The 20,810-nt window shown below is 40.3% G+C and overlaps 1 protein-coding gene across 2 annotated transcripts in view; it reads left to right on the forward strand.

The window, feature by feature from the left end:
- apaf1 (apoptotic peptidase activating factor 1) overlaps nt 1-20,810 on the forward strand; it is a 46,371-nt gene that overhangs the window by 14,295 nt on the left and 11,266 nt on the right. Inside the window, exons 22-27 of one of the 2 annotated variants that reach the window (XM_063460458.1) lie at nt 309-425; nt 3,365-3,490; nt 4,920-5,051; nt 5,139-5,264; nt 7,497-7,622; nt 9,219-9,365. In XM_063460458.1, the coding sequence (XP_063316528.1) occupies nt 309-425; nt 3,365-3,490; nt 4,920-5,051; nt 5,139-5,264; nt 7,497-7,622; nt 9,219-9,365 (774 nt within the window). The remainder of the gene's footprint in view (nt 1-308; nt 426-3,364; nt 3,491-4,919; nt 5,052-5,138; nt 5,265-7,496; nt 7,623-9,218; nt 9,366-20,810) is intronic. The other variant, XM_063460459.1, reaches the window with a different exon arrangement.

A 20,810-nucleotide genomic window follows, 5' to 3' on the forward strand; every position in this document is an offset into this window, starting at 1 on the left:
GTTGCGGTTCTAGCACCAGGTGGAGCCCTAGTGTAAGCTGGATAAAATCGTGGCTCCTCGGACTGCTGCAGCTCATTCATATTTTTTTCCTTAAATGTGTTGATTTATTTATAGCCAGTGTACTGGAGAAAAATTAGCAATGATCTGTCAGTTTGCAGCATTGTGAGCTGCCAGCTTTGTTATGCTAATGTAAAAAGTTGAAAGTTTGTGAAACACGTGCAGGAGAGAGAACATAATGTCACTGTGTGTTTCTGTATGATTGAAAAGTGCAAATGTGTGTTTGTGTGCACGTGTGCATTGTGTGCCAGGCGTCAGGGCTGACAGTTAGTCATCTCCTAAGGATGCTTGGCTGCAGGATCCGAAGACTCCTGACCTCCCACAGGGGGTTGGTGCTGGCAGTAGCTCTGTGCACAGGCAGCGTGCAGGTATGGTAGGGAAGGAGTATGATCTGTGTGTGAATGTGTTTGCACTTCAGAGTGTTCAAGAATAACTAATTGCCGTTTGTGTGTGTGGCTGTTTGTTTACTTTTTCAAAGGGCTTTTAAAGCTAATAATAGAAAAGGCAGATTATTGTTGTCACTGTGCGTATCAGCTATCACATCTCACCATGCAGGACCAGGCTAATTATTTGGCCATCTCACCACTTTTGTTCATGTGTCTTTGACCACATGAGTCTTAAAGCGAGTCAGTGGCTTGTTTATGTCTTTGGTGATGATATTATAATGAGCAATTTTTTCCCTCTTTACATTTTTCATCTTATATATTTATTTATTCTTTTACCAGATCTCCATGGGCATTTCCATTAAAACCCTATCCCAGAAATACTTGATCCTGACGTTTAATGCTTGCCTAGGTGTTCTCTCACAGGCTGTGAAACTCGCGTGTCAGAACATGGAGCTTGACAAACATGGTCAGCACACCCTGAGGCTTGTTCTGCTCAGACTTTTCAACCCTTTCTCCTGAGACATAAATATTTTAGTGCCTGCTAAAAACCCCAGGTGACATCAGCCTTTACTTTATACCTTCAAAACGGACAGGTGATGGGATGGACTGAAGTTTATTTTGTGCTCTAGGTCTTTAATTATTTATGTATTACTTTGTTGTTTGCGGTTTATGAGGTTTCGCAGATCGCAGATTCCATAATTTATCACAATTGTTGGATAGCTGCAGTGGGGACGGACAGAGAAGGTGGGGCAGGAGGGGAGGGGAGTGACATGTAGCAAATGTCCGGTCTGTTTGGAGTCAAACTGGGGGAATTAGCTGCTGAGGGCATTTCTTTTCCCCATGTGGTGTATGCCCCAATCACATAGCCATCTGTCTGCTCCAAATCTGGATATTTCTTCTATTACTGGATAAATCTGTCAGATGGTTAATTAGAAAAGTAAAGTTTTTGGATTAGTGTTACAGTAGATAATCAATAATAATCAAATTTCACCTCAAAATATCCTAATTAAAATTCACTTTGTTAGTCCTTGGCAAGTAGAATAATTAGCTTTGGTGAACAACTAAACATGTATTATATTACACAGTTCTGTTCCACTTTTTTAAGTGTTGCCTAAAACCACAACAGTTTCCCAATCAATATAATCTGTGATAATGATCTTTATTCTGATGTGATTTGTGATTGCTGATCAGTCTCAGTAACCAAACTACCAGTTTTGTGTTGTACTTCTATAGCACAGTGCTTAGTGCTAACCTGCTCATGTTTAGCCCTTACAGTCCTGTGCAAAGGTCTTTAGCCAGTCATTTGTCATCTGTCACTTATTTATATTTTGCCAGGAAAATGGGAAATGGGTGTAGTGACTTACTGAAACATCTGCAAATAAAGCTGAAACCCCCCGTATATTTTGTACAATTCTAATAACCTTGAAAGTCAATATTTAGTATGACCACCTTTATTCTTCAACACAGTCTGAACTCTCTTAGGAAACTTTCTTGTAATGCCTTCATGTAGTCTTCAGGAATAGTTCTGCAGATTCCTGAAAGACATTCTTTGGCTGTTGGCTGCCTTTTCTTTGTGAATCACATTGTTAGTGCAGAAATACAAATTTTATGCCCGTCTATCTTATACTTGCTATGAATAAGTAAAGAAATGGGTAAAAATTGGCTCTTGGTTCTTTGCTAAGATGTTGTTTATATGTAGACACAACTTAAGTTGGGGGGTTGTTTCATTTTTGAATGATTCATAGGTCAGTGTTCAAGCAAAAACCAACATTCCTCTGAAAATGGTCAGATACGAGATGTAATTGGAAAATGAGTGAAAAAGCAACCAATGTTCAAAGAAGAACTTTCACAAAGCCTGGAGAGAGAACTGTTGTTTAAGACCACAGTAACAAATCACACACCTGGGTGCTTGGAAGAAAAATACATAAAAGTTGGAGGTGGCTTGAGACTTTTGCACAATATTGTATATTTTGTACATTTCAATCACAGTTGATTGATACATCTAACAACTAAACACAAAGCAGACTGATATGAATGTGTGTCATTGTTTTTACAAGATTTTCATCACCGAAGTATCTAAGACATTGCCAAAAAAGATAACGAAATGAAATAAATGGATTTCAATTTTTTATAATGTCTGCTGAGTACACTCACACTTCACTGAATCCCAGAAATGTCACCCACACAGAGGTGCTAGAGGAAAATAGTCCAAGTCTTAAGGACTGGCATTTGTATTTCATGACAGATGCAGTTATTAGCTAACACCCTTCTCATATTGGTTTACTTACCTGTAAACTCATTATGGATCTCTGGAAGCCTCCAGGATTTAATGTTCCATCCAGTTGACCTTTAGAGGGCACTCACAAAATCTTATCTCTCTCTCAAATCCAGCTCTGGCTATTCTGTGAAGAGTCTCAAAGTTTTATTCAGAACTCACAAGTGACAACACACGGTGACATTTTTTTTTTTCTCCTTGAGTTGGAACTTTTGTGCATCAAAGCTGTTTTTGTTCTTGCCCCCCCCCCCCCCCCCCCCCCCCCCCCCCCCCCCCACACACACACACACACACACACACACACACACACACACACACACACTCGTATCGACGGGGCTGTCAGACCTCCAGCTGCCCTTCATGGTCTTGACCAGACTTTGCACAACTCTTTCCCAAACTCCACTTTCTTTTTGATGTGCTTATCACTGTTAAGCCAGCAGTGGTGCTTTACATCTCTCCTTTTTAAGTTCTCCCTTAAAGTGTGACTTTCTATCAGGATTTTTTTTTAAAGAAAACCTTCAGAGACACTTTTGCTGCATAAGTGTATCTTTAGACATTTAGACCTGTTTTGGAGCAAGCCATTAACTATTAGATCTTACTGTTTACTTGATTATTTATGATGCTAATGTTTATTTCTTCCTTCCAGGTGCTGGAGGTGCCCTCTGGGAAGCTTCTGGCCACTCTGCAGGGGCACACTAAGACTGTGCTGCACTGTCAGTTCAGTCAGAACGGCCAAACACTCATCACTTCATCTGAGGACGCCACCATAAGAGTAGGTTCCTCCTCTTTCTAGGTTGCTCTGTTTTTGTCTTTGTCCTGTGTGTCTGTCTGCTTTATATTTCTGTTTCTCCTAGTCCTATTCATCAGTATGTTCTCCATCCTTGCCTTCTTTTCCTGCTAATCAATGGCAAGTTTCTTTCACCTCCCCTGCCAACCTGCTTCCCATTTTCTTCTCTGCTATCGATTACTCCTTCCCCATTCCCATTCCTCACCTTGAGTAAAAATGCCTTCCATGCTCAATCTTTTAACCTCACAATATTTCAGGTCCCTGTGGTGTTTTCACTTTCCCCTACCTGTTACACTCTACCAACTTCTCTGTCGGCCTCTGCACTTCTCCATTCTTCATCCCTCTTTTTTTGTGTCCTCTCCTTCCTTTTCTCTTTCTTTGCCTCGGGCTGTGCCGCTCTCGGTAGCTCTTTATCTCCGTCTTGCTCATGTGTTGACTGCATGCAGCTATCTGTTATGTGTTATTGTTGTGCAGTGTGTGAGTATGTGTGTATTTTTCAGGCTGTTATGCTCTGTCAACTCCCAACGTTCATGCTCTGCTGCTCATTTCCCCTTTCCTCTCATCTCCCTCTTCTTCATCTATTCCCTTTGCCGACAGACCTGTCCACTGCAGCACTTCCTTCCCTCACCGACAGCACAGCATCTAATTCCATATTCATACAGCTACTCTCTGCACTGTTCTCAGCACTCTCAAACAATCCCCACTTATTCAAAAAGAAACTGAGATTTATGCAGTTTGATATGTGCTCACAAGAAGATGGATATGTGTATTTAAATGTATGCCGATTTAATGACACAGATCTTAGTTAATGAAAAGTTTTAACCTTCACACCAATGACAGATTCTTTGCGGGGGGTAGAAAGGCAGCACCTTGCACACAAGGCCATGATTGATAGGATTATCTGGATGCTTCTCTCTGTCCTGCCCTCCGTCTTTGAGCTCAGTTGGACTCCTGTTTCAGCTCATTTCCTGTAACTCTCTGCTCACATAAAACAAACACTCTGTAGACTCATGCACAGGTCCAGATTTCTAACTTAACAGATTCATCAGCATTTAGTGAGCACATTTAAAAGGAAGGGGAAAGGAAAGGAAATCAATTAAATACTATGATATTATGTTGTAAAGATGGATTTATCCACTTAATTTTATGGGGCGCTACACAGAGGAAAAGACTGCTTGAAAATACTTTCCTATGTTGTGTTAGTTAGAAATGTATTTTTTAAATTCAGTTAATTCTCTTGAGTTTGACCAATTTGATTCTTCCTTCATGTATAGATACTTAAGAAACGCATCACCGATTAAATTACTCATTAAATACATAGTAAAGGCAAAAATGGCAACAAGGGGTGAAAACTGATTTTTGATATCTCTGTCACAAAGTAGCTGAAAGACTTTTTTTCTGTTGTCCCCCGTAGGTGTGGGAGTGGAAGTCAGGCAAGTGTAAAGTACTGCACGGTCATAAGGAGCAAGTCAGATGCTTCTCTCTACTCTCCGACTCACCAAACGACTCAAGACTGCTGTCCTGGTCCTTCGATGGTACTGTGAAGGTAAAACTCGTGCTCTTGCACATTTATATTAGATTTAACAGCCGTGTGAGATCAAATGGTAATTTTTTCTTCTTTGCACACTCTTAGGTATGGGACACCGAGAGCGGAGAGAAACTGCAGGACATCGAGGCTCATCACGGAACCATTCTGTCCTGTCATGTCTCGCCAGACGGATGCTTCTTTGCCACCACCTCTACTGACAAGACTGCTAAGGTTCAGCGCTCTCTCTCTCTCTCTCTCACTCACTCACACACACACACACACACAGAGGAGATGAGACATATCTGTTTGTGCTTCCAGTAACAACATGACATATTACTCATCTTCTCTCAAGGCTCCTTCTTACAGCACAAACACATGGATGCACTGCTAGAGGTGATATCTTAAGAAACACTTTTTTTCCAGCAGTTTACAGCAGAATGCCCCAATGGCCTTGGAGAGTTAGCATCAGATCATCAGATCAGTCTGTCCTTCTGCATCCATGTCCAGTCTAGCTGGCAAACAACCCTGGCAGACTGGCAGGCCCACAATCAACTAACATCCCTGTCAGGATATTGCGTTTGCCAGGTTCCCGTTTGCCGACACCACTGCGCCTGACTTTGGCCTGACTTTGACTGACTCTGTGGACTAGAGGTTTTCTGCAAGCAGCTCTTAACACTAGAAGTCCCAGAGAAGAGCCATTTGGCTTTTCTACCTTTAAATCATCGCTTTCCCTACTCATCATTCAAAGAGCAGCAAACTGCACCCGCGTAATACAAGCTGAACAATACTGAGATGTCATGCTCTTTCACATCACCATCTTTGTAGTGTCATTCCTTTTCCTTTCCTTGGATTCTGAATACAGCTGTGGGTTCAGTGTTAGATTTATACGATCAGTTATTCACTTACAGACAACTGGTGTTCCTGAGTGTGCACCATTAGCAACTATTCAAAGCCACTCCGTCTGGTGTTTGTTGAAGCCGGTGATCAAGAGTCACTGCCGCCGAGTTTCACACGGGAATTTGGATTCGGTTGACACTTACTGTAGAGAACAGGCACTGGGTCGTCAGCCAACCTGGCTTCTGTCAGTAAACGGCAGTGAGAGAGAATGTGTGTTTTATGGATTTGGCAAAGATCATAATTGAGGTGTGTGTGTGTTGTGGGGCTGGTTAGAAGCCAGTGACATAGTGCTTGCTCTCCAGACCGAGCAGGAGCTAAAAACACACACAAACACTAAAGTCCCTGGCTTCCATCTATCTGGAGGTCAAACCAAAAGGCTCAGCCATGACTTGCTTTGTGGAGCACCACAAAAAAGTAAAGTGCTCTGTTCTGTCTGTTCCTTTCCCTCCACCTCTTTCTCTCTCCATCCCCTTTTTTCTCCTTTCTTTTCTTTTCCCCTGACCTTCAGATGAATTGAACTTTGTGTTCAGACGTAGCTAGTCGACTGCCAAATGAAGTGTCTAATTATGAGGCGTGTTATTTTCAGTGCAACGCAGGATGTGGAGTGAGGAAGGAAGGAGTATAAAAGAAAAGAGACATGGAGGAGGGAGGAAAAAATGAGAGACGGTAGCAATGAGGGAAAGATTACTGATGAACAGATAATGTTATTGTAACAACATTAGCTCTGCATTTGGCATGATTGTTTGTCGTCATAAGATCTATCAGTGGGTGATGATTTTTCTGAGCAACAGAAATTAAACTTCTGTGTCATTATTACTGTGTTCAATCTTCAGTATTTACAACAGATTCTGTTCTGAGAGATTATTGCTAGGCAAACATTTCTGAACAGAGAGATTTATATTGAACATAAAAAAATATTGCAAATGTAACACACTTTAGCTTATTAATCACCTATAAAGCACCCTTAAACTGATTTAGACTTCTGCGGGAAGTCTACATCCTAACTTGTGTTGCAACTGAACACTCCTTTTATCCCTACACCGCAACCTTCCACGCGATTCAAATTGTTGTGGTATGCATCGACCCAACGTGTACTTAAATTTCTCGGGAGGTGTGCGTCAGGTTATGTAGAAGGTTGCAGCATAGGGTTAAAATGGGGTTCCAAGTATGGCGTAAGTTACAACGTAGATCTGATGCAGAATATATTTCACGTATAAGGCCGTTGCACACCAAGAATGTCAGTCGGCTCGGAAATGATTGTTCTAACTGTGTGTATGAGGTTTCAATGTCTAACCTTGTGTATGAGGTATTATTAGTATTAGTATTATTTTACTTCCATATCTGTTTAAACGGCTGCATTAAGAATAGCTGAGTCTAAGAAATATTTTTAATGCACGAAACATTTGCACGGATTTCACGCGTCTGATGTGTAAAGCCTTTACTCTCCTTTTCAACTTATGAATCTTGACTAAATGATTTTTGGTCGCAAACTTATGTGTGAAAGTGGGAATGTTAAGTAAAAAAATTATATGTTTTTCTTTTCATTCGCTTTCATTCTGCTCTTAGTTGTGGCACTGTGAGTCCTGGCAGTGTGCCTACACATTGATCGGCCATCAGGAGTGTGTGAGAAGCTGCCGTTTCTCGTGGGACAGCCAACACCTTGCAACGGGAGATGACAACGGAGAGATCCGGGTGTGTTTTCAAAATACTCAACTTTTATTTTGAAGTCCTTTTATTCTGGTTGCTGTTCTAGAAAGAGACTAATTAGGCATCTGCTGCTGATGTAAATCAACCTTATACACAGAGACACACAATGTTTTGTTGGGGAGGGATGATGCAAAGTAATATGGCAGTGTCAACACACTAGCCTGCTCTATGTTACCAATATGACAACGCATTAAACCACCTAATTTGCGGTGGAACATACAAAAAAATGCAATTATAGCGGTCGACATTTATTCCAGAAATCACTCTGTAATTACATCTCATCAGTCATTTAGATAAAGTGCTTACTAATGCATCATGATTGCTGCGGTGCACAGAGGAGGGGTGAGATGAAAGGGGGGAGCTAGGGCTCCCTCTCAGGAGGGGGTGTGGGAGCTGGAAGAGTGTGTAAGAAGTTGGGATGAAGATAGCAGGAAGAGGAGGAGACGTCTGACAGTGGGAGGTGAAGGAGAGGACTCAGGCTGCCAAATTGGATCTCTAAGGCTTTGGAAAATGAAGCACTTGTACACAACGTACACAGAAACACACACATCCAAAGTAAATATGAAGCCATACTGTGTGAGAGGTAGAGGAGAAGATATGCTATTCAGCCAGCAAGCCGTATCTGGTTAATAAAGGGTTAATGCCCTCTAGTGGCCTCTGAGCAGAGCAGCTCCATTATTTAGAAATGACCGAATCCATCAGATTCAATTACGTAAACTACAGTGAAATCTCGCCCCGGTTTCTATAGAAACAAATGTGAGTCATTCAGCACAAAAAGCATGCAAAGTGTTAAATATAGCCGTACGTGTGATGTGTCACTGTCAAATGAACATGACATGTGAACAGTTGCATAACAGCTGCAGTAGACTCATCATTTCATTATATACTGTATGTTATATATTATATGGTTTTACTTCAAACTATACACAGAAATGTCACATAAAGAGCAATCCTTATACTCTTCTGTGTTTCCTTTGTAATATTTTGAGGCTCAAGAGAAGCTTATAGCATCAAACCTTAATATTGCAGTTTCAACAGAATTCGTGCACATCATAGTCTTAGTGGCAGGGGGCCTAGAGAGTGCAAATAATCCCAGATATACGTGCATATTTTATTAGAGATGTTTCAGTCCTCAGACTGTCATCTTCTAAAGTTCTAACTGACACTAGCATACATATATATATACAATCATGTGCTGCCCTTAAAATACTGAGGGGAAGCCAAAGATTGGCTTAGTACGTATAGCAATGAAATTAATGAGAGTATAAACTATACAACATAGTTTAAAGCCTTCAGAGATTAGAAAAAGAGAATAGAGAATACTTGAAATAATGTCAGTACTCCTGTGTCAGCCTGAGAAAAAGTGTATCTCAAAGACAGCGACTTAAAAGTAAAGAAGCTTACCTCTAAATCTAATGAATGAAATCTACAATTTTACTCTACCAGCCACTACATCTGTTTTATTACATAACAACAAGGAAACATGTATTTAAAACTGACAGCGTAAAATGTGTGTTAGTTGTTTATAGGCCCTAACATTTGTTTATTGAATGATTTATAATGTGTGACTGTGCACCACAGCTCTGGAGTGTCAAGGATGGGTCCTTGCTGAAGGTTTGTTCCCGGGACGGTAAGGATGGCATGGACTCGCTGCATGGAGGCTGGGTAACAGATCTGCACTTCTCCCCAGACAACTCTCTTCTGGTTTCAACTGGAGGTTACATCAAGGTATGCTAATGCATTCTGCACATTCAAACCCATTTGGTTTTCACAGCTGGCAATGGGTGCGTCTGTTCTCAAGGGAGTGAAATGCAGTTAAGTTGAACTGAGCTGTTCAAATCCATACCGTCTTACTTGTTTTTTCTTCTGCCTCTGCATGGACAAGGTTTCAGTGTGTATTCAGAATGTATTCAGATCTGGCACAAACATTCACTCGAACCTAAAGAAGAAATGATTATATATGATTGTCAAGATTCTAAGGTCAATTTGACCTCACTTTTGCCTAAACCTCAAGAATCATTATTAATTTGGCAACTTTTCAAAGGATAAATTGCAAACTGATGACATTTTAAACTGAAAAGGTCAAAAGTCAGTCTCTCAGTGACCTTATGTAATTCCCAAACTGCTTTGTGGGACATTATTTAATGCCATAATTTGTGAGCATTAGAGATTTTGATCCTGTTAGTCCTTGGTGAATTAATGACAGGTCTTTGATGCCCACTTGTTATTTTTCCTCTGTGGTTGCATTTACTTTACTACATTTGTCGTATAAATGTGCACAGACATGGATCTAAACTTCAGCACTACTGGCCGGCAGAGGCATACAGTCACTGGACATTTTATGTCTTCATTAAAACACCAGTTGGAAAGATGACAGGAAATAAAGGGAGAATGAGGTGGTTGATAATAAGCAACAAATGTCTCCATGAGCTTGAGATATTGCAGTTTATGGCGAGTGCTGAATAATCACCTTCATTTTTTTACATTGTGGGTCGTTTTTTTTTTACGTGATTTTTCTGGGGGATGAGAGGGGGGCAGTGTTTCATTTTCATGGTATGCAACCCCGATGCTGCCAGGACACTACAAAATATTTACTTTTATAAGAAAACAAAATTAACAGTGTTGGCTGGTCACAAATCCTTTTATTAAGTGATGAAAAACCCCACAAATAATAACAAAGGATAGGTAGTAATTTACCTACTATCACCCTAAGTAGACATCACATCACACACTCTGTGTAATGTGTATTTTTATTGCCTTGTATTGAGGTATACATGGGTATTGTCCTGCTTACTAATAAACTTGAGTATATTTCTTTATTGAAAAGCTGTTTATGGATTTATGCAGAGAACATTTCTTGATGCCTCTATTTTCAAAAATGTAAGGTAGGTAGGTAGATGAACGCTGATTGAGAATCACAGTAAAATCAATGGAAAGATGCTTGCCAGCATGTCCCATCTCTGCATTCACTAGACAGCTGTTGCAATGCTGCAGGTTTACATAAAACACAGAATGGCTTAGAGAAAGATATCAGTGTCTCCTTGTGACGTGACTGGAATGTTCTGGGTCTACGGTCTCGTTCTTATTGCCTATACTTTACAGCAGAGGGGTCACAAAGCGGACAGTCTCAGCTGAGCTTTGATTGGCCATTTGTTCAGCAATGATGTAATTCTCCAGGGAGAGCACTTCTGATCCATGAGGCTTTATATCTCGGATTACTCCTGATACTGTGTGTGGGGTAGTGCCGTGTGCACGATTGTATACAAGTGCGCATTTGTTTATATCTGCATGTGTGGGTCGACAGAGTCGTTTCTGTCGAAGGCAGAGAGTGCTGCTGTTCAGGCTTTATATAGACAGATGGCCAAAACACATCATAATCTCATCTGGTGCAGATTGCTGTTGACAAGATTATAAAACTTGGAAATTATTTCAAAAGTTGAAATAATTGTTGAATGTACTCATTTTAATTAAGAGTCTTTGGTATTTAGAATATAAACATTTTTAAAAAAGCTCTTTCAGACGTATTTTTGTGTCCTCGAGGTATAAAGTGCATGTGCAGAGTAGTCGAAGAGTAAAAGTCCTCTCCAGGCGGTTCCAAAAGACCATGATGGTAGCATGACATCATACATGAGAACATTTATGATCTTTAGATTTTTTTTCTGGATTTAGATAATAAGGGCCATTTTTGGATGTTGAGTTATTGTGTTGCAGCTTTTGGAAACATGGCATAAGAAATCACAATAATGGGAGTCGAGCAGTATCCACTATAGTAAAGATCAGCAACTGAACAATAATAAAATAAAAATAGGGACTTTTACAGAGGAACCTTTCTTTCTCCTTGCATTTGTTTGTGTGCTGTGGAGAGCGGGTAAATACCCCTCAAAGTGGCAACCCATCAACTTGCACTTTGGGAGAGAGGATCCCAGTCTCCAGCCAAATCACAGGTAAATAGAGGCTGTAACCCAAATAATCCTGCATTTTAAAGACTTCGAGTTATTTTCAATGTTTTCCATCACATTGTTGGCCGCTTGATGTTACAGTAGAACTGGACAATCTGATTTTCATTGTGGACAACTTTGTGTATGTCAAAAACAACTGTAACACTCCTGAAGTGATGCACTTGCTCGTAGCCTTTCTTGTAGCTGGAGACGCAGTTTTCATCATCTGGGGTAGTTTTCGACATCAAAATCATGATCATTTGCAGACATGTGCATCAAACCATGATCGGAACGAGTCTTTCATTAAGTGATATGAAAATAGCAGGCTGGCTGTAAGTGGTCCAGAAGTGTTATTTTAATTAACTGATTTTTTTTTATGGGTCACCACCTGAATGTTAAATGCGTAAAGGCCTTCCACTAAACTGCAGGTATAGGTTACTGAATTATCTGATTTATGTCTTTTTTACATCAGTGAATTTAATTTCTTCTCTGATGGCACAGCGTATTCCAAGATGACAATGCCAGGATTCATCGGCTCAGATTGACTGGTTCAGGATATTCACACATGGATGGGCAACAACAGCATCCAGACCTAAACAGAGAGTCTTTGGAGTGTACTGGAAAATATTTTCATAGTCCAACTCTCTTCATAAATACAGTTTCTTAGTGAAATATTAATACATATTAAAACAAGTTGTGCATAGACGGTGAATGTGCGCCACTATCTAAGCTAAAGGCAGTCTAATTAAAATATGTGTATGTGATTTTTTTTTTTAAGTATTTATTTTTTTAAGCTGGGAAGAGAACATTTGTTATATATTTATTAATAGATGTAAACGATATTAAATAGATTTTACAAATAAATAGCTATTAACTGTTATCCAACTACTTACTCATATTTAACTACTTAAATATTTCTTAAACCAAACATTTCTTTTGCCCTACAGTTGGCAAAAATTTGCATGATGTATTTGATCATCCAAGATTTGTGTGTGTGTGTGTGTAATTTGTGTAATCCACATAAAGACAGAAGTGTAAAAGCATCTAGCTAAGCCAACTGATTATCAGCCTGAACTTCACAGTTGGTACACAGACATGATAATGGTCTCACACCAAAATTCTGGCAACAAAGCCGTTTCCTATATTTTCACCAAAATAAAAACATTCCTGTGATCATGGTTTGCTAGCAACAGATTAAAAACCTGAGAAGCAAAACAAAAAAAACCCAAAATAAACTTGTTTAAATCCTTATTTCTTTCTTTATCTCATCCTCAAACTTACCTGCCAGTGAAAATCTAATAGTCATGTGCTGTAATCTGCTTATGTCGCCCTTAAAACTATGACAAAATTATTAAGAAAAGCATTAGATGTCTACTAATACACCCTTCTGCTTGTTTATTAATAAACGTTTACAGACAGGGCTGCTCTACCCGCAGCACTAATGCAGACCTCATCTGCTTCATCTTGCGTCACATCAGGATGACGGTCATAATTATTCTGGGAATCGGATCACTCTGTTACGCCGTTTCATAGACCCTCTGTCTTCTTCAGCGAAGCGTGTTGACATGATAGATCAGCGAGTGGATTTGAGGAGAGGTGATGGATTACTCTGCCTGTCTTAAAGGGTGAACCTCCCTCAGCCTCAGGCTTTGATTGATTAATCACATAGTGTGTCAGCTGGACAGCTATGAGAAGCCATCCCGTCTGTCATAGTAATTACCCTGACAGAGTGAGTATCTCTCATGACAGATAATATAGCCCACAGACTGAGAAAGCACAATAATAATCTGTTTTAACGATTATTGTCAGCGTGTCTCCACGCTCGCCCATTCGGCAACAAATGTCTTCAATTTTACATGGAAACTTATTAGTAAGTAAGCTGATATTTAAAACCTCTGCCCTAGCATTTCTGTATGTTTCTGACATCTGGATCTGACAGTTATGAATAAATATAAAGCAAGATACTATTTATTATCACTCAACTATTTACTCAGATTTGAGAATGATTCATGGAGTCTTTTTATGTGGTAATCATTCTTCTGTCAGTCTTGGAAAAAGGCCTGGCGATCATTTGAGCGTCCTCATAAGGGTATTTGGTTTGTATTTATCCTCAGCTGGTGTAAGGGAAAGATTTCATTATGAGGGATCAGTGGGATTGTGTAAGATGTGCGTTTGGATCATAGATGTAGGCTGATATCGAAGTCTGGCTTGAACACCACAAAAGCTCTAAATAAAGGCTTAGCTGAGGAGCATGAGGGCTGAGTAACTTGTTTTTTTGTTAATTAGAATTTAGAATTAGAGTTTATAATCATCAAGACTGAAAACAGAGTAAAGAAAATGACAGTGCAGTGTACTGTAAAACTATACCTTCACAATAATAACAAATTCATTCTTCATGGCTTCAATAAACAACAGTAAAATGCTTAAAACGTTCCTAATATGTTTGGTGTCAGGAGTCGACCAATTTGATTAACTTGGCTAGAAAAAAATCTTATCCAGAATCAGGATGTGATCACAGCCTTTATTGTTTACGAATTTGAATAATAATCAGCACATATAAATAGCATTACAGAGCTCGAAACTCCTCTGACTCATAATGCTACACGACAGATCTAAACCAATGTGTTTATGCAGAGAAACAGCAAACCAGAATTTAAAGACTGCAGCAAATTTATCTTGGGGGGAATATTTGGAAGTAGTAGCAGCATAAGAACAATTTAGATTAGGTTTGATATAAACCAAAATGAACCCTTTAATCACTGTTTTTGTTAATTCTGCAGTTATTTCATAGATTATAATGTAGTGAGTACAGGAAGAAAGTGCGTTCTGGACTACTGGAGAACACTGGAGAATTTAGGTTCATTTCACAGGTAGTAGCTAGCTCCTACAGACCCTTGCACATCTATAGTACCTTGCCACATGCCAGAATACAAAGCATACGTGAGTATGGGAGGTTTTATAGCTCAAACTTACAACGTACACCTGGTAGTTGATTCGGATCGTAATCAGCTCACGTTCACACCATAAACAAACCGCACTGGAGTTTGTTTGGATCTGCAATGAGACCACCTCCTTCAAAGGGTCTCGGTACGGTTGTTTTGGTCCACACCCAAGTGCGATTACTCAGTTCCTATCTGAACAAATGAACCAAAGTTCAGTTTAAATGGATTAAACACAGCAGGTGTGATAACACTGCTAAGACCGAACCACGTTTCATTTGTGCGACAGCGTTTTGGAAGACATCTGTCATAGTAAGCAAAGCGGAGCACGCCCGAGATTGTTTTCCTTATCGCGATGTGATTCAGTGGAGAGTTTTCAGCTATCAGATCCTCTCTGATCACAGCTCTAAACATGAGAAGCCCTTCCACGGTGTGACTCGGTGTGTTGATGCTAGCAGAATGATGATGTTACTGGCCGGATAAGAGCCAGAGCAGTGACAGCGGGTGACGTCTCCCGTGGATCTCTCTTAGACGATGGCTTGATATGATACAACACGAGCCTTGTAGCTCTTATTGTTTGTCTCCTTCTATTTGTCTCCTTGGCCACCTGTGCAGAATGATGTTTTCTTGTTTGTCCTGGTGCTTTTGTGTTTTCTTGTCTCTGTCAGTACTCCTTCCTTAATCATCTCTCAAGCTGCTGTTTTTCCACGTCTGTGCTGCTCTCATTCTGTGCGTTTTATCACGCCCTGCTTCTCTGTATGCTTGGGTGAATGATGCGAGTGTAATTAAAAGCAGCAGGCCATTGTGTGAGGGTATGTGTTAGTCCAGTCCCCTGTTGTGGGTAGATGCCGGTGTAGAGTGTTTAATTAAACTTCTCGTGCTCCTTGTCACCAGTGTTTCTTTTTCTCTTAAAAAAAGAGAAAAAAAAACACATTAAATTGCTTGTATTTCTTACAAAACAAACGCCTTCAGGAATTGTTTGGGGTGTGTGTGTGTGTGTGTGTGTGTGTGTGTGTGTGTCAGGATTTGATGTAGTGGCGTGGTCCAGCCCTCAGAGAGAGGCCGTTACATTCTACAGTGACTCCCATCATCTCTCCCTTCTGTTCTGGGTCCTGCCAGGAAATGCTGTACCTGTCTCACACCTGGCCTTGATACACACACGAACACACAAACTCTGCAAACGGCGATGAGACAATCCGTCACAGTGCCATGGTCCAACAGGGAGGCAGCAGGTGTGAAAAGGCTCATCCTGACTGCAAGAACACACACGCACCCCCACCAGCCCAGAATAATTCACACCATTATGTTACAAACAAAACAAAAGCACTCAAGTGTCTCTTTGTAAATACTGATTCAGAAGAAAAAGGCCTGTCCTATAGTATTGAGCCCTAATCAGTAACTGTGGGTACTCTTTAGGAGATTTTATACTTTCTGCATCCGTGAGTCAGCTTATTGGACGGTGAGTTTAAATTACAGTCACCAGCTACGCATGCACCCAGGCAGTGGACTTCAAAGAAGTATAACCTGAATGAATACTTGGCTATCGGGTCTCCAGCTTTGCGTGTCCATGTCCTCAACAGAGTTTAACCCAGGCTTCAGGTTTGTTCTGTGTTACTAAGCGACCTGTCATAAACCAGGCTACTGTTCGTTATCAGGGATCTGAATCCTGTTTGGTTGATCATCTTGCATCAGTTAGATCAGACTTGTTTTAAAATTAGAATCCAAAAAACTTGTTGGATAATCTAGCAAGCCCAAATGAGAAGTCTTCTTCCTATTTCGGCTACTCCATTTAGGGGTTGCCGCATCAGATTATCTGCTTCTGTCACATCCCATCTTTCGTTTCCTCTTCTGCCACACCAACCCTCTGCATGTCTTCCTTCACTACATCTATGAATCTTTTCTGATCTTCCTATTCTGTTCCTGCCCAGCTTCTACAGTTCTTTTCCATATCTTCATTATGTGGCTGTTCAGCCGTATCCCCCTGTAGTTACTGTAGCTCTTCACATCACCCTTGTTCACCCAATCTCCAAGAGTCCTCTCTCCCAGCCATGTCTCTACCTGCACAGGTATGTCATCTGACCAACCACTTTTCTAATGTTCATCCTCTTTGTACCAGGAAATAATAGGAAGTAAGACTTTTGTAAAAGGCTGCTAATGTGAGAAAATAACCTTCGGCATCGAGACTGCGTTGAAAACTCATTGAATGTGAATTTTTTGCATTATTGGACGGTGATTGTACCAACTAACTTTGATTAACTAACTAAATTCCACCTTTAATTAACATTGTCTTCACTAGAACAGGACAATAGCAGCACAAAATTGCCACACGCATACTAAATCGCACACAAACATACATACACTTCTAAAAGGTGTAAGCCCAGATGGATACGAGTATTTCAGGTGATGGTTCTCCCCTGCTACTTCTGTTGTCAGACATCACTTATCAGGCGAACGTGTGATGGAGGAAAAAGAGAGAAACACAATTTCACCTTTTTACTTTCTTAGACTCCCCTTGCTTTCAGTCCCTATTTTTCTTGGGTTCCCAGAAGACCTGTTCGTCCTGTTTTTCTTATCTCTCTGTTTTACACCTTCCTTCAGTTGTCATTAGTTTTTTTTAATACAATCACACACTGTGGTTATCAGTGTGCCTTTTTAGCTTTCATCCATCATATCAAAATCCGTCTCTTTGCTGTTTCATCAGCTCAAGCCAACATTATTAAGCGTCCTAACAAGTCCTTGGCGGCCAGTGAATTGTTAGAGCCAGTCATCACTCCAAGCAAGACTCAAAGTGAGGTAGGAGGGCGGGGAGACTAGATGAAATGAAGGAGTGAAGGTTGCGCTGACCTTCCCTCAAGAGACAGTTGATGGATGAAAAATGTGTCAAAGATTGAGAAAGACTTGCGTAGCAGCAAGTTGCGTAGGTCTGAGCAAAAAGAACTGTCCAGAGTAAATGCATTCACCTCTCCCGGGGGATGGGTGAGGTATCGAGCAGTCAAGACTCTCGTATAATGAGATTGACTAAGCCATGAGTAAATGTGTCTCATTTTTCCTCACTGGCAAAGCCGATCTTAATGCTTTCTCTCAAGGCTAAACATTAGTCATTACAACTATTCATTCTTCTGTCTCTAGATCCTGTTGTGTAAAGTCTTTTTTCTTCTTCTGCATAAATAAGACTTGTTGCATATGTGAATTTTTTTTTTTTTTTTTTGATTGGACATAACAAAAAGGGGGCTGTTGTTTCAAAATGTTTAATATTTTAGAATTCACGTGTCACCAAGTGATTTAGTGAGCCTCTATCCCAGCCATTATAGAGTATGGGGACGCCACTCCATTACAGGACAGACCTCCACACACTCTCACATCCACAGCTGCTTCCAACTTAGAATCACTTATTAACATGGATGCCTGTGGACTCCAGATGGTATTGCATTGTGGATCACAATTTGACTGCACTGTTTTGTTTTCAAAATTTCACAATGTTCCGCAACAAATGCAGCTCCAAACCATGAAAGCACCTCTACCGTGTTTTACAGATGATGTAGACTCTCACTGTTGTCCTGAACTTCTCCATACATACTCCCAACAGTTTTATCCAAAAATTGGAAATTTGGATTCATCACTCCATCTGACCTCTTGCCTCTGATTTTTCAGTCTACTTCTTTTACAATTTGGCAAACACTAATTTTTTCTTATGATATCCATTATTTAAAAATGATTTCTCACAGCCACTGAGAACATTTCTGATTATGCTTTAGTGAACAGCACATGGATCAACTGATGAGCCAGATACATTTTTCTATCTCTTAAAGACACAACTTTCAGATCCTGTTCATCTGCTGCAGATGTTTTATTCTGTCCACTACTTGCCCAGTTTCCTTAAAATATTTTGATGGTACACTCCAAACCGTGCCAATTAAGCCAAGTTTTGGCTAGTAAAGGGTGACCATAATTTGATTTCCAAATAAAGAGAGCACTTGTGCCAGTCATGAAGAACTTTAATAATACTGTTTACTTAAAGAAAACTTTAGCCTTCTCTGTGCGGTTAATGAATGGTGAAATAAAAAAATGTCATATAGGCTTTTACAAGTCAACAAGTGCAAAAAAGAGGACGGTTGGTCAGCCTAGGTTAGTAACTCTTTGGAAATCACCTTGTTGGTCCAAAAATACTAATTCATTCGTGTCAAACTGTGTTGTTTTGGGGATTTTTCCTGGGTACAACTACAAAAAAAAACGTTTCTGCAACAGGCAGCCAATTGTCTGTTATGTGTATGCACAACACTGGTTCATCCCTTGAGTAAGGTGCTATTTTAAATGTTTGAATGATTAACAAACCAACGAACAAAAAAAACATTCCTCTGAGAATGATCAGAAAACAAGGGCTGGTACAAACCAGCCAATGTTCAAGGAGACCTTCAGAAAACCTGGAGAACTACTGCTTAAGACCAAAATATAAATAGAATAGAATAAGTTGGCTCAAGTCTTGAAAATGTTGTTTACTAAGTGAACTGGACTCTTTCGCACCTTTCGCTGCTGTGTCACAGGGACCAACGCTGACTGAGGAGCTGCCATGTTTATTTCCAGTCGTAGTGTCTCACAGGTTATTGCCTCTCTCCTGTGATTCTAATTTCAGCCTATCAAATGTAGGCCAACAAACAAGTCCCTTAATTGCGAAATGAACTGCAGTTCATGATGTTTTGTCTGTGTCCTTTATTCTGACACTAGAAGCTAACTCTGTTACACTAATAAATCATGTAGAGCTCACTTTGGTGCTTATTCAAATAGGAAAAAACACTTACATAGGCTGCTAGTCATACTTACGACTTTTGCAACAAAAGCAGGCCTAGACAGAAATCTGAAGATGGCATGACTACATCCTGAAAGAGAACGAAAAATATTTGGACTGAATGATGCTTATCGTGAGAAAAAGCATCAAGATCTGCTTTGCCTGTGTTTTTTGTTTTACAAAAGGATGGGATAGGCCCATGGGAGAGCGTTCACACTTGCCACAAGCCCTTGGTCAATAATCTATTAATACAGTGAATCGCAGCTTTATTTATAGCTGCAGTTTGTGTGGCTGTGACTTTCTGGTTTTCTCTCTCTGTCGTTCCTCTAATACGCTTTGAGGTTATGTTATTTGCAACAACAATGATAACAATTAATTTCTTCATGGGGTTCATTTTATCTCCACGCAACACTTGTGTGTACTTCGAATCTTTCTTTTTTGTGTAGCAACAAAAAGACAGCCACCTTTAGTATATTTGGGATTTGTTGCACCCCTTGGCTTTCACTTTGATCAGTCCACTCCCACTCCTTCAAAATTGGTCCAGAGATGGAAATAACACATTTTTATAGCCTTCTAAGAGTCAGTGTAATAGGCCACCATGTTGGTTCAGGCAGCGTTTGCAGCTTTGCTTTCATTCAATGGTTTCGTGCTTCACGCTGTTTCAGAAATAAGCATCCCGCAGTGCTGCTCCAACGTAGAAGCAGACCTGGCTCTAAAAATACCTGCACACACTCACAAGATGCAAAAGACCCCCTGAAAGCCGACTATCTTTTTCTTAGACAGAACAACAGTTCTCCTTCCTGGTTTTTTTATGCATATTTTAACATGCACATGCTCTTCCTCGTGTGGTCAAAATACATCCAGAGCAGACACGTACTCCCTCGACTGTCTGCTTGGGAATTTGTTTCTGTATGAGATAAAAGAAGAGCGAAGAACTTTTGAAAGAGTTGATATCGGAATGAAGATGGCCTGGTTTCTGTACTCGTTGTCAGGCTTTGGGTATGAACACAAGCTGGTGAAATATTTATCTGCCTCTTGGAGGCGGTTGTTTCCTCCGCGTTGCTCATTAAGCCAGGGTTAATTGTCTCTCTTGCTGTAAAAGAAGGGTCTCTGTTTGTTCTTTAAAAAAAAAAAGGAACAGCAAGACGAAATGAGGCAGGGAAGATGTGTTAGATTACTGATAGAGGGGAAAAGTAGAGCTAGGTGGTGTGTGCTTTTCAAAATGCAAAGACGCTCGCTCACAAATGAGCTTACTCAAGCTTGTTCTTTAAAGTAGGCTTTCATGTCACATATATATACTGTTACTGTGGTGGGTGCTCATAGGAAACAGCCAAAGTTTCACATAATGAGGTCGGCATATGTGCAAGTGATCCCTGCGAGCCAAAAACTCAGCTTCAGTCTGCAGTTTTTTCCTACTCTTGGCTCTATATAACAGCAATAAGAGCAAGGTAGTTAGTTGGTCATTTTCATCCCATGTGGATCATAAGGCTGCAACAAAGAGAGTGGGTATACG

Source organism: Pelmatolapia mariae, linkage group LG17 (assembly GCF_036321145.2).
Source record: "Pelmatolapia mariae isolate MD_Pm_ZW linkage group LG17, Pm_UMD_F_2, whole genome shotgun sequence".
NCBI classification, from domain to species: domain Eukaryota; kingdom Metazoa; phylum Chordata; class Actinopteri; order Cichliformes; family Cichlidae; genus Pelmatolapia; species Pelmatolapia mariae.